The following is a 14098-nucleotide window of genomic DNA, read 5'->3' on the forward strand; positions in this document are numbered from 1 at the left end:
AGGTAGGACTGTGCACCCCAGGCTGCGCGCTGGCTGGCGGGTGGGAGCTGCGGTTGGGAAAGAACCAGCAACACGCTGGGCTTGCCTCCCGGTGAGCAGCTCGGTGGCTCCAGTGTCATGTGCGCACCTGGCGCAGTGTTTCCCCTGGAATGTTGGTCCTGGAGCATCTTCCTCAAGGTGCCGTGCCCCTTAGTGAGGGAAGTACTGGTCTCACCTGGTAGAAGTCACCAGGTGCCCCCTCAAGGGGCTGAGTGGCCTGCTGCTGGCACCCAAATCAGAGCACCGTGGGATGGTGCTCCCACCGCAGAGCTTGACGTTAGTGGGACCCTGTACTGTGAGTATTTGCTTTTATAAACAAACCCATCCAAGTGTAAAGGTCTCACTTCCTTAAGATGCGTCTAGCTGAGCACAGCGTCAGTATGACATGACACGGGAACTGGGATTATCTGTAGGGGGTGCAGAAATGAGAGAGAGTTCCCTGTAACAGAGTGAAACCCGGGCCTTGCTAGGGGAGGAGGCTTCTGCCCCAGCCAGCACGCCACGCTCTGGGCCGGGACAGCAGTGCCATCCCTGTGGTCTGGTGCAGCGGGCTGCCAAGCCGTGGTTCCTCTGGCCTCCCGGATCTTCTCCCGTCGGCTTCCCCTGGCCTACCTGCTTTGATCTGCCTCTCCACACGCAGTCCGTCTCCGGGCGCCTTGCTCCTGGAAGGAGCCTCTGGAATCACAGTTACTGTGCTGGATCTTTTTTGGAGCCCCACTGCTGCTCTGCGAATCCTAAAGCCCTTTTGAGAGGATTCCAGCTGCTGGCTCCTTGACTTCAGGGAGAAGTCAAGGTTGACGTTTCCCTACTGTCTTACCTGCTCAGTGTGTGGCTTTCTGAAAAGTCCTCTCTAGAAAGGAGCTGGCACGGGGGGCTTTGCAGTAGGGCTCCTGGAGGACGAACTCTTAGCCTCCCAAGTTCGTGTTTATTTTCTATAAACTACTCTTTACCTTTGATTTTTCACACTGTTTTATAACAACAGGGAGTCCCAAGTAAGTCCTGTCTGGTCCCTGAAGGAATGAAGGCTAACATTTGGCTACGGTTATATCTGCTTTGGGCAAGGCCCAAGACCCTTCAGATGGTAACACTCAGTATCTGAGCGACAGATTCCTCTTTCAGGCCCCCCGCTTTCCTTCTGGAAACTAACTTCAGGCTGTTGAAGGAGAAATGCTGGCTCATGGCTTCTGTGGGGCAGCAGGAGAATGATTTGGAGAAGGTCTATGCGGTTCATGTCTACAAAGTAAATGAGAGCAAGGCAGAGAAAGACCATCAAATAGTTGAGATCTTGATGTGCAGCGGCCCGTCCTCGGCACTACTGGTGGGTCGTCCTCTCCTAGGGCTGCTGGCTTCGTAAGCGTGGGGAGCGGGCTGTGGAGCAGACACAGGGCCCGGGGTCCTGAATTCTGTGCGAGCCCCGTTGTCAGGCCAGGGCCTCGCTCTTCTTTTCAGTGGCCCCTGCTGCAAGCCCTGGCTCTGGGGGACCAGACAGGGCCTCCCCCTCTCCTAAGCAGCCACTCTGGCATCCCGAAGCTTCCTCCTGGAACTGGATTCCTAGTATCCAAGTGTTCCTGGGACAATCTGCTTTCTCTTCATAAATGAGGGAGACTTTCTTCCTACTGCTTTAGAGGTTCCCTCCCTTTAATTCTCTGTTTCACGTGCATCAGGCAAGTCTAAAATCATATGTTTAAACTCTTAGGAAAACAGAACCTTAAGATTTGTGCATGGAAACTGAGATGTTAATCAACTAGCTTAAGCCTTGGTTCTTACATAATTTGAATGTGAAAGGGCACCCCATGTAACTCTTTTTTCCCCTCCTTCCTCACCTCACTTCTGGAAGAGAGCTCAGTGCCCATGCTGACAGTGTTGTCTTCCCCAAGTGGGAGGAGTAGGGCATCTTGCCATTTTCTAATATTTCAAGGAGCGTTTGTGCAAATGTTGAATGCAAAACTTCACACTAATATGGAACATTAACTGTGAATATATTTACTTGTGCTATCCCCAGTACCACACAACTAAAGGTCCAGCTTTTCCAAGTCTAGGAAAACAGTGCTAGATACAAGTAGAATTGCATTTCCCTTAGGAAATGAAGCAACGGGAATTTGGGCTTAGCAGGGACCATGAACTTCTGTCCTCAAATTACCTCAGGTTGAGGAGCAGACCTAAGTAGGCCCTGGCCAATTGAACCTGTGTCCTGGCTGGTCAAAAACAAAAACAAAACCCAACCCTGTCATCTTCTGAAAAACCAGCCAGGGATCTGACCATCTTTGCCTTGCCTGGGCCAGGAGAGCAGGATTCCTCCAGTGTTCCCCAGGGCCCGGCCCAGGCAGAGGACTCACCTGGGCTGGCACAGGAAGGTGCTCACCTTGTTCCCTGGGATTCTAAGCAGGAGGCCACCAGGGAGGGTTGGCTTGTGCATGTCACATGACACAAGCTCCTTGCTAGCAGGAGAGCAGGAACTGTTCCCCTCTCAGCTTTGATCCCGGAGATGTTTTTCTTGCGGAGCGTTGGAGACCGCGAGGCTGAGCTGGCAGTTCAGGGAGCGGAGGCTTCTGAGGCTCTTGTCCTGGGTCGGTGCGGTTCTATTCCAGCCTCTGGACTAGTGGTGCTTCTGTCCAGCAAGGGCATCTTGGTGGGTTGCAGGTTAGCCCAGAATTAGGAGGGATTTAGAGAGTTCAATATGGAAGTGATCTGGGGATTCAGAAACTTTTCCCATGTAAATGGATCAGTGAGCAACCTACTCAGTGGATTTTTATACCTCAGGGCCATTTGCAAATCTTTATCTTTCCACGTTTCTTTTGTATTTGCGTGGGCTGATAGGAGAGATGAGTTCGGAGGGCTCCAGGATGATGTTTGTTCATCTGCCTCGGTTTGCGGATGTGCGGGGCACCCGCACCAAGCTTGCTCAAGGCTGTGGCAGTGGGCCTTCCTCCTCCGGCACGCGTGGGCACCCTTCCTGCAGGGAGTGCTTACGTGCTGCTTCTCCTTCTGCCCTGCCTGAAGATGCCAGAGCCCCTGGTCAGCCCTAAGGACAGGAGGAAGATGGCAGTTCACAGCAGCTGCAGAGCTCAGAGCAGCTTTCCTCCCACTGTCTTGGGCTGGGGACCTTCTTCGCTCTTCAGACCTTTGCGGTTGTCTCGGCTCAAGTAAGCTTTCTCACTGTATGGGTTAGAGCCACTGAGGTCATCTCAGAAGAATTGTTTTAAGTATCAGGCTGTACTTGAAGCAACATGGAAACAAAGGTTCTAAATGGCAAGAGAGTAAAGTTCTAGGAGTTTGTATGCCGAGGTTTATATGTACACAGAGCCAACACGTACTATAAGACTTGAGTGAGTACACATTTTCAAGTTTCCACACCCACTGGGTGTTAAACATAAACGAATTGGAAGAATGACTGGGAGTATTGTTTTGCCTCACTTGGCAGGGTATCTTCCAGCATTTGCCCACATCTGACCAACATGGATTCACTCAAGAAGTGATTTCTTTTGGGGCCGGCTTCCTCTTCAGACTCACCCTGGAGAGAACTATCAAATGGACCTGGTGGGCCTTGAGTGCCTGCCCTTTTTGTTGGAGACCCAGGCCCCTTGGATATAAACAGCTGGTTTCAGGCTCCCAGAGCAGAAGCGAGAGGGAGAAAAGTAAGGCCTCAGGACTCTTGTTCCCCAGAGAGCCCCAGCCTCACTCCTGATTCATTACTCCCCGTGTCTAAAGTCTACTGTGAAGGTGGAGTGTGTCAGTCCGTTGACTTTTCTTGTTTCTGGAGTCCTTTTAAGTCCACAAATGTATATGCTTTATTTTATATTATTATTTATTATGTACATATGCCTCTACTGTTAGTACATCGTCTATGACTAAGATGAGATCTGTTCTGGAGCCCCTCATCCATGGAGCCTAGGGTTCTGTTGTCTTTGAAAGTGGGTGAGAAGGAGCGGTTTTGCTTTTGTCTTAAACAGGTTGCTGCTCTTACGTTGGTCCTAGTGTCCCGGCCCCTGTTATTGGGCCCACCTCTATTCCTGATGGCAGGTGTTTGAGTTGGGCCCACCTCTATTCCTGATGGCAGGTGTTTGAGATGAGGATGGAGGCAGGTCCTTACTTCACGGCAGGGCCTCTCACGTACCTCCGTGAAATACTTTAGAGGTGGTTTCCTGGTGACTGGGTCTATTCTCTGGGTAATGGTACAGCGTGGCTGTGAGGCCACAGCCTCTTTCCTCACTCCCACACTCCCAAGCCAGGTTGGTGGCCTGGTCCCACAACAGTGATGGTCTCTAATTCCCACCTTGGACTGCAGAATCCATCTCTCTGGACCATGGAAGCTGCCTGCCCACCTGGGCTTCTAATATGCCTTTTCTTGGTTTTGAGGCCCAATGCCAACACTGCCTTGGCGCCTCAAATAAGACCCTGCTTTGAGTCTGATTTCCATCCTCCTTAGCCTTTACTCACTGTATCATAGTGTACATTTCATGCTTTGTAGCAGTGAAGTTTTCTGAACACAGTATCCAGAGCTGTGTATATAAACCTAAATAAGCACAAATGACATGTATAGGTTTCGTGAGCTGATTGTCATAATGAATGCATTTTATAATTCAAATGATGTTGTAGATTTACAATCTCTCCTATTTATTTTGTATCAATTTATTTGTAAATTTTGTGATTGTTTTAAAAGGTTTTTGTTCATTTCTATTATTCTGTTTAGATAAATGATTTCTGTTCACCCTTCTAGCGAATGTGTGTTCCCTCTTTCCCCTGTCACCTGTGCAACACTGACCTCGGTCCCCTGCCTGGTGGGAAAGCTGGGATTGGTGGTTGGCATGGCAACACAGCAGAGCGTTTCCTTTAGACGTACACCACCAAGTCTTATGTTAAAAGGGAAGCGGGTGCTAGAACTGAGCCTCCGACTTCCAGCCTGGTACAGCCAATGCCAGGGGTGTGTTCTCTTTTTCGAGGATTGTAATCTGTCCCCCATCAGTTCATTTTAGATAAAGATATTGGGGCTATCCACTCAAACTGCCCCAGACATTTGCCACTCAGTCACTAATAACACACACTTCAGCTGGCAAATCTCTAAGCTGTTTTTTCCTAGGCAAGACCAGAGGCCTCACTCAAGCCTCTCAATTGGCTCTTAAAGATGAAAATGGCTCTGCAGATCCTTCTCTGCGATGGGAAGCCTAGGAGAATGGTTGCAGCAGGCACAGATGGTCCACCCTCAAGTTAAAAACACTGGGCATTGAGTGTGGTGAGTCATGGTCAGATGCTCTTCAGGATTCAGTGGGCCTCCCACGTTCCCTAATAAGCCACATCCTCTTGCATTGTCCCTTCTATTCCTTCTACCCTCCTCACTCATGTGACCAGACTCTGAAGATCTTCCGGTCGAGGTTCACGGCCCCTCTGTGATCTACTCCTAGACCACATTCTTTTGGAATCCTTCTTCCCTCCACTCTTAGTCTCTGTTTTACATTCTTCTGAGAATTGAGCCTCTTGATGACTGGTCCCTTGTTTTTCCTACCATATTGTTTTAACCATGATGTTCTCGGTCTGTTTTACTTACACTAGTCCTGTGGATGGAGACATTTCAGTGAAGAACTGCTGACAAGACGGGCTGAGACAATTCCTGACCTAACCAGTGCTCCCACCTCCCCAGTCATCACCCCCAATTTCTCGAAAGTGGAACAAGGTAGATTACATTCCAGTGAAGTATTATCTTCTTGGGAGCCTTTTAGAAGCAGAGCAGAAAGCAGCACGCAGTGCCAGGAAAGGAATTCTCTCTCTAGCACGTCTCCTCCCAGTTGGCTGCTGTGCTTATTAGTTTTTCCTGCTTTACTCACTTTGTCTAGATGAGTCCTGAGCTCAAATCAGGAAACTCTCCAAGGGAAATAAAGGTGATTTTTCCTATTGTGAAGATGGGATTTGCCTAAGCCTTCCCTCTGCATCCATGGGGTTGCCCACATGTCAGTTCATTTCTCAGCTGTATCATGATAAAAGCTCTGGGGTTTCTATTTCGTCTAACAGATTATGCTCCCCAGCGCCTCTTCTCGACTCAGCACCTCTGAGGACACACATAGTGATCAGACGGTCTTGTAGAGAAAATGACTGGTACAAACTGAACAACCTTTTTGTAGCCTGGAGTTGATTTCTGAAAGCACACTCTTTGAAGGTAGTTCAGTTTAATAGAGAGATGATTTCTTATTAAAGCCAAAAAGTTGAATTACATGAGATGGCTAATAAACATTTGGCTTCTTTGTATGATTGTTTTATCTTTTTCCCTGAGGTCCTCATATCTCTGCTCTTTCAAAAAGCCCCAGAACAAAGCAATGGTTATAGTGCCTCTCTGTGACATTCTGGTGGCATGCTATCTCCCCCGGTAGATGATTGTGAGGCCTAAGGACGCAAGGGGAATCGGTTACAGGAATTCTTTGTCAGAGTGCTTTTCCTGCTAGGGTAGGAGCGATTGTGAAGCACTCAAACAGTAGCCAACACATGGCAGGAATTTTAGATGAAGCCAGCTTCCTTGCCACAATTCTGCTACATCCTTGACTTGAGGGCAGTGGGTCCAAAAATGAAGTTACTTGCTTCAAAATATGTATACCCACAAGTTAAAGATTACCTTTGGTACAAACCCTCTCTCAAAGACTGGACATTTAATAAACATTTTTCAGTGGTGGGAAGGTTTGCGTGACAAGTCCTCTTGCCAAGTATCTCAGGAACTTGTGAGACTTGGAAGGACTATTGCTGTCTTTCGTGTGAAGACTGTGCGTGCACTCAGCTGCTTGGGCTCCAGTGTGTATGAGGAGGTTTATCTTGGCCTAGACTCTCCAGGCCTCATCTATAGCCCTGGCCAGACATGGCTTTGGGAAGAGCACAATGGGAGAGGCAGTGCATTTGGGTGAATATTTGTACCTAATTTGACTCATGAACCAATCTGTCTAACCCATTTCTTTTCTAGTAATAAAATGGAGCAAAGGTATTTTATAGGAAGGAACATAAAGCGACCAGACCAAAAACTTCTGTCATTTAAAATTAGAAAACAGATTACTTACACTTGCAGTAAGAGTCGACAAGCTTGAGATGAGGTGTTGCGTGTTCAATCGGGAGGACTTTTTTCTGTTAAAGCTCTTTAGAGGGACTTAAACTATTGTTTATATTTTACTGCATACCTTTGTGGGAACAAGTCAGATAGTTGTGGACTTGGGATGAAGACATCGTGTCTGAGGCCAGGGGAGAAATGGTTGAGATTGTCGGGTTAAACAGAAAAGCTGCCTTGTTCATTCTGTAAACCAATGCATTCTCTCCGTAGATGACTTGCTTTCTGCTATTCCGACGTGCTCAGCTGTGAGAACAGCGTGCAGTGCCCCTTCTCCGTTCGTGGAGGTATGAGATGGGACGACGTGGATTCCTGGAAGTCACCGGCTCTGCGTCCCGCCTGCTGTGCATGTGCACGTCCTCCCTGCTCTCTGGTGGCTGTGCACCGGTCCTTTTTTTCAAGGCTGCTCAGGTAGCTCCATGGTCTAGATTTCATTCTCAGGGCCTCCCAAAGCTGTGTATCATTTGAAATTGTTCCATTTGAGGAAAAACTTTAAGAATAGCTCTATGCTCTAGTCACCAAGAAAGAATGTCATGAGAAACCTAAGTATTGAGACGTAAATTGCTGAACTGAGGATCTGGGATTAAGTGTATGGCAATAGCTAGATCATAGTTACCATTTTTCCCACCATCAAAGAAAGGTTAAATAGTTTCCATAACACGGAATGTGGACAAGGCTCCTACTCTTAATGCAGACTTAGATATGCAGTTGTTTGTCTCAGGCTATTTGTGGTGAATAAGCAGAGTATTTTTAAATGCTCTGGCAGCCTTGGAAAAACTGCAGGGCTTTAAAGTTGCTGACAAAATATTTCTTAAATAAATAAATCTGATTTAGGAATATCTAAACATGGACAAAGTACTTTTAAATCTGACATGTCAGTGCAAGTGGCTTTTTAAAGTGGTTGTTTAAAAACAATACTATCAAGTCTAAAGGATTTGTAGCTCTAAGTTTTTCTGTTAAGACCCACTTTTTCTAAAAGCATCTTAGAAAGGGTATCTTGAAGGGCTTGTTTTCTTATTTTAGGTCTCAACAGAGCTTATGGTAGGAAATTTAAGGTCTGAACAGAACCCTAAACTTTCTTGGCTTTCAGTAACTTTTCTAAAATACACCATCTGAGCTTTACCTGACCATCTCTGTAGAGAGGAATGCACAGGACAAGGCCTCTTGCAGAGGCTGGGCTGTGGTCTGCTGTGCCTCTGACCGCTGCTGGATATACTAGGGTGCCAGGGGGCCTCACAAAGTCTGAAACTAAGTGGTGTTTTCCAAATACCCAGGAAGGAAGTTCTGAAAAGAGTTGGGAGAGCTTCCTCTCAGTCTAAACACCTTAGGGTTTTTTTTTTAACGGAAAATTATAATTTTATGTTTCGCTTCCTTAATTATTAGCAACAGAGAGAAACTCATACTCATGTTTTAACAAGTCCAGTTACAGCTGCTCTGAGTCCCTGCCCAAGGACCACTTACTTCCCAGCACTCTTCTAACAGGAGTAATATGCAGGGAAGCAAAGGCTCTGCTCTGGGCCTTAGACTCCTATGGAATCCTAGCTCTTTAAAGTATATTTTGGTGGTCCTAAAGAAAGCTGTAACCAGTAGTGGAATTCTTATTCCAGGTGTGTGCTTTTCACTTCTCAATCTTTGGACCCACTACCAGAGACTCATCTAGTTGAAAAGAAACTCTTAGATAAGATCTTATGTGAATAAAACAAAACAAAAGGGGTGGTAAATTAAAGCCATGTGATCATGTTGGGCCTTGCTCTAACAGGGGAGACATTTAAAGGTACTATTAAATTAGCCATGTAGTTGTAATAAGTCACTCAGATATTATCTGGCTTTGGGAACACTGAAGACAGTGTCAAACTGGGCAGCATCTCCATCTTGAATGAGAATAATTAATAGCTGGGGTGATCACAAACATATTTGCTAAAATTTAAAACAGGAGCAATATCTAATTGCTATAACAATTTCTTTTTTTTTCTTTTCTATTTATATACTTTGCCTATTTTATTTATTTATTCATTTTGGCTGCGTTGGGTCTTTGTTGCTGCACGCGGGCTTTATCTAGTTGTGTCGAGTAGGGGCTACTCTTCATTGCGGTGTGCGGGCTTCTCATTGCAGTGGCTTCTCTTGTTGCAGAGCACGGGCTCTAGGCAAGTGCAGGCTCAGTAGTTGTGGCGCATGAGCTTAGCTGCTCCGTGGCATGTGGGATCTTCCCGGACCAGTGATCAAACCCATGACCCGTGCATTGGCAGGCGGGTTCTTAACCACTGCACCACCAGGGAAGTCCCTGCAATAGCATTTCTAACCTAATACTTTAAAAGTAGCATAAATTCCTAACAGATAACAGAATGTACATGTCTTGATGTGACAGTGTACAGCCCTACACATTCAAAGTGGTGATGTAATACGGCCTTGGCTAAGTTACTGAGCTGTGTTCCCTACCTATAAAATGATTTTTTAAAAAAGGGAAAAAAAAAAAAAGCCTCACCTCGTAGTCCTGTACCAAAAAACTTTCCATGAAAAAACTGAGGCCTATTTAAGTGCTATAAATTTAGCCATTAATCATGCTAGACTATATTTCCTTTAAGAGAAAGTCAAATTGGTATCACTAAGTCAAACCTAAACCCACGGACTTCCCTGGTGGCGCAGAGGTTAAGAATCTGCCTGCCACGGCAGGGGTCACGGGTTCGAGCCCTGGTCCAGGAAGATCCCACATGCCACGGAGCAACTTAGCCCATGCGCCACAACTACTGAGCCTGCGCTCTAGAGTCTGCGAGCCACAACTACTGAGCCCGTGTGCCACAACTACTGAGTCTGTGCTCCATAACAAGAAAAGCCACCTCAGTGAGAGGCCTGTGCACTGCAACGAAGAGTAGCCCCCGCTCACCGCAACTATAGAAAGCCCGTGTGCAGCAACAAAGACCCAACACAGCCAAAAACAAATAATTAATTAAAAGAAAACAACAAAAAAAAAACCTAAACCCACTTGAAGACTAGCAGTTACTATAGTTGTGCTACAGGAAGGGGTCAAAGTCAGTATTAGAAATATTATACTTTATTGACTTCTAGAGCAGCTAATCTACCCTCCCGTGTTGACAAATGACAGGAAGCATGGAAGAAACATATGAAGGTTAAAGTAAGAGTCTACACCACTGTGAAAAATGTTGTAACAACTTTCACTGTTCCGGTGAGGCAGTTATACCACCTTAAAGTATACAGTGATGATCCATTCTTGTTCTGAACAACAAGAAGTGATTTCGCTTGGGATTCTGAAGTGAATTTATCCACGTTGATTGTGCCCTGTTTTTGTAACGGTTCTGGCTTACAGAGCCCTCTTCCCACCCTCTTATGCTTGAATTTGAAATACAGCAAAAGAGGATACAGAAGGCTGGAATGGGGTGGCATGAGCCACACTATATGGCCCACACTAATGAATTTTACTCCGTTATGATGTAATATAAGAAGGAGGTTCTCTTCTTTTCAGGTGGCTTGATCCTTTGTCCTCTTTCAGCTGAATTCTTTCTATAGATTTAGCCCAGATGAGAAAACGACTGTGTTTTTGGATAATAAACATTTTTGCTATCAATCAAAAACATGTAGAAGTGGATGAAGACTTCTGCCTCAAAATGAAATTGCTGCAGTCCATTCGAGACCAGCCCTACCTACAGCAAGTAGAGAACACATCTGCTAAGCCACTGACAGCAGCCTTACAATGGAGTCACTGAGGACACTTACAAAAGCTTGTAAAGGAACCTTGACCTTAACAGAAGACTACATTTGATAATGGAAATAATATATTTCTCCACTGATATACAATACTTATGCAATGCACTGAAAAAGATGGATTTTGGAATAAGAGCACAATTTGTACCATAACAACATTTTTGGATCACCTCTTCCCATTGTCTTCCTTGCTCCACTCTGAGACCCTTCACCACCCTTAGTGTACCTGGATACACTATGACATACCGATGATGAAACAAGACAAGGCAACAGTGTCACAAGCCACGATGGAGCCAGCTGCATGCAGTTCAGCCCAGCTTTACCCTTACTTTCCTCCAGTACAGACTCCATTACAATTCTGAACCATCTGCGAAGAGTGCAGACACACAAAACTAAAACAAGGACCCCCCTACGATGAGAGTATTGTAAAGTCTTCAGAAACTTTCCGGATGTACCTTTGATGGAGCCCCCCCACCCCCCACAGGGACATCCTTTACTCCTGGGAGTCCTGCCAGAACTTGTTTAATGGGTGCTCAGAGTTTTGCTTTTCCTCCTCATTCTTCCTCTTCCTCCTCTTCCTCTTCATCATCATCTTCATCATGGCAGTGTGTAATTTCCTGGGGGGCCAGTGGGAAGAGGTTGGGGGGCTTAATCTCACTAATCGACCGTGTCAACTGGTGACGTTTGTAGTCGGTATCTTTGAAATCCACTGATGTACGGTTCCGGGTTGCAAGAGGGGACTCCATCTCATTGATATCTACATGTGTGTGTTCCACTGTTGACTCATGAGGCATCTACAACAAAGTCAGAGGTTCAGAAAGCAGGCAGAACAAAACAGCTGTCTCCCAGATCCTAATCCCTCTGCCTTTGTTAGATGGCTGTACAGAAGCACCTATAATGGACCAGAGGCCAAGCCAATTCAGATACTGAAGTATCTTCCTAGAACTTCCTAAAGCTGCCTATCCTCTTTTCTCTCCCACTCAGAACTGTGCCCACATTGTATACTATAGCCTGAAACTGGATAAGATGGGAGAGAAGAGATTATTATTTCCTATTTATTTCACAGCAAAAAAGTCTTGAAATATAGATCAGTATTGGAAAACTACACTTCTCTCATTTAGCACTAATAATAGAGGAAAGTCTTTACCATTCAAACAACTTTTAAACCAAGTAGTTTTCAAAGTAAAATTAAGCTCTGTAACGTTCTATCTTGCTCATACTTTCTCAAAAACTCCTTTTTGTGCAACCACGTAACCTGGCTCTGGGCTTTGCACATTAGAAAGAAATGATCTAAACTTTCCTGTGCCATGCCAGATAGCTAGTGGCAGATCTTGGCCTTAACAGCGTTATTTTAACTGCAAATAGTAGCCTTAGGCTATATAACTCACCAAGACGTGGGCAGCTCTGAAGAGGTAGCTGAACGGGTAATACAGCAGATTAATGAAAGATGCTGCATAGAGATCAGCATAGCGCATCACCTGACTGGCAAAGAGGGTCTGCCGGGAGCCACTGCGAAACAGGCTTCCCATCATCCCGTAGCACATGTCCATGTCATGAGTTACTTTCTAAAGCAAAGAACAAGATTAAGGCTCAGCTCATTCGATAAATATTTACTGAACACTGGCTATGTGCCACTCCCTGTATAATATCAGAAATACAGAAATCACTTAAAGTTTATTTTCGAAGTTTTCTCCCAAATCCCATTTGGATACCTTAATACGTCTCTGGATGGAGCTAATGTCTGGGCGCTCATTGCTGCTGCTGTCAAGGTGCCTGGAGACAAGAAAAATCCAGTGAAAATCTCCAGAAAGGACGTCTCTTACATCTAAGTGACTCCTGAAGAGGCAGATGGTTTTTAGGGAAGAAATTTTTAGGGTCAGGAAACTTACTTGTAGAGTTCAGCCAAGAAAATATCCAGGCTCTGAAGCTCTTCGAAAAGTGCTAAAGTTTGGAAGAAAAAGGAAAATGTTTTAAGTAAAACAAAAATCATCTAGTTTTTAACTGTTGCTAAAACTAAAGTAAAAGGCTGCAGATATGACTGAAAAGTAAAGCTATAGGTGAGTGTGTAAAATGACTTCCTTCCCCCACCTTCGGGAAAACCCACCGACACTGCTTGGAATCTGGCAGCAGATGACGCCAGCATTTCCTCCTACTTAAAACCACCCCCTACGTACAACTTTCCTAACTGAGCTTATAAAGTGCCAATTCATACCCCATCTCAGGTGTGTCAGCAAAGCAAGTGTTAACGGTTCCATCTTTAGATAAAAGCATAAGTCACAAGTCCAGAAAACAGAACCAAATCAACTAGATTTCTAAAATTCTATAGGTAGAAAGTTGAAAATATAGATGAAAGGCTAGCCAGAAAATCCCACCAAGAAGTACAAACAATAGCAACAGCCACTATACGCTGCACGCTTTCTGTGTGTTCTAGCCCTTCTCAACCTGGGTTCCCCAACGAGAATCAAGCCATGATGTAGCCACTGTATATAACAAATCTTCTTTATCTACCATCTTTGGGAGAACGAGAGTCATTCAAATCATTTTGTCTGTTCTGTGGTTCAGATGAGGAGCCTCGGCTGAGAAAGGTTGTTACTTCTATCTCCTTTATGCAGGCAGCTTTATGAGAGTAGGTGTTACCCTCATTTTCACATATGAGGATACTAAGGCACAGGGTGTTTCAGTAACCTGCCTGAGGGCTGAAGATAGTAAGTGGGGGAGCCAGGGTCACTACCTGAGGCAGGCTGAGTTTCCAGAGGCAGGACCTTCCACCACGCTGTGAGTGATGCTAGCTAGGACTGGCTGGAGAACTTGTGTGTGTCAAACATCTTTACATAACTAGGGTCAAAGCTCAATTCAGTGCAGCGTATAGCTCAGTTCAGAGAGTGCCTCATTCTCTACTTCTCAGAAGAGCAAATAAATACCAGGTGATCAGCACTCAGAGCCATCAATGCCCCAGAATCACAGATATGAGCTGGTAGCAGAGAGACTGGAACTAGCAGGCATGATTGAACAAATAAGGGACTACAGAGAGGTAAGCAGAGTTCACTTTCAGTTGCTACTGTAACATAACGCAGACCAGTAATATTCTAAACTTTAAAGGGATTCAAGAAGAAGGCTGAACAAGATAACCTCAAAATTCTGGGCTTCTGTGAAATATCTGGCTCTATGAGAAGGAGGTATCCAAATATAAGGGCCCATCTTTTGACCACCCCTGTCTGACCCCCTGCATACAAAGTAATGGTTCATCAAAGAGGACTGATTCATAGC

The 14098-nt window shown here is 45.5% G+C and overlaps 1 protein-coding gene across 8 annotated transcripts in view; it reads right to left on the bottom strand.

The window, feature by feature from the left end:
- Positions 1-10145: 10145 nt before the first annotated feature.
- The window catches only part of NT5C2 (5'-nucleotidase, cytosolic II), a 68100-nt gene continuing 64147 nt past the window's right edge, over positions 10146-14098 (bottom strand). For all 8 annotated transcript variants that reach the window (XM_027112482.1, XM_027112480.1, XM_027112478.1 and 5 more), the window contains 4 exons: positions 12721-12772; positions 12544-12604; positions 12220-12396; positions 10146-11625 (listed from right to left, as the gene is read on the bottom strand). In XM_027112482.1, the coding sequence (XP_026968283.1) occupies positions 11386-11625; positions 12220-12396; positions 12544-12604; positions 12721-12772 (530 nt within the window). In that variant the 3' untranslated portion in view covers positions 10146-11385. The remainder of the gene's footprint in view (positions 11626-12219; positions 12397-12543; positions 12605-12720; positions 12773-14098) is intronic.

This window comes from Aethalodelphis obliquidens, unplaced genomic scaffold, assembly GCF_003676395.1.
Source record: "Aethalodelphis obliquidens isolate GAN/ISIS:26980383/991018 unplaced genomic scaffold, ASM367639v1 scaffold11, whole genome shotgun sequence".
Lineage (NCBI taxonomy): Eukaryota > Metazoa > Chordata > Mammalia > Artiodactyla > Delphinidae > Aethalodelphis > Aethalodelphis obliquidens.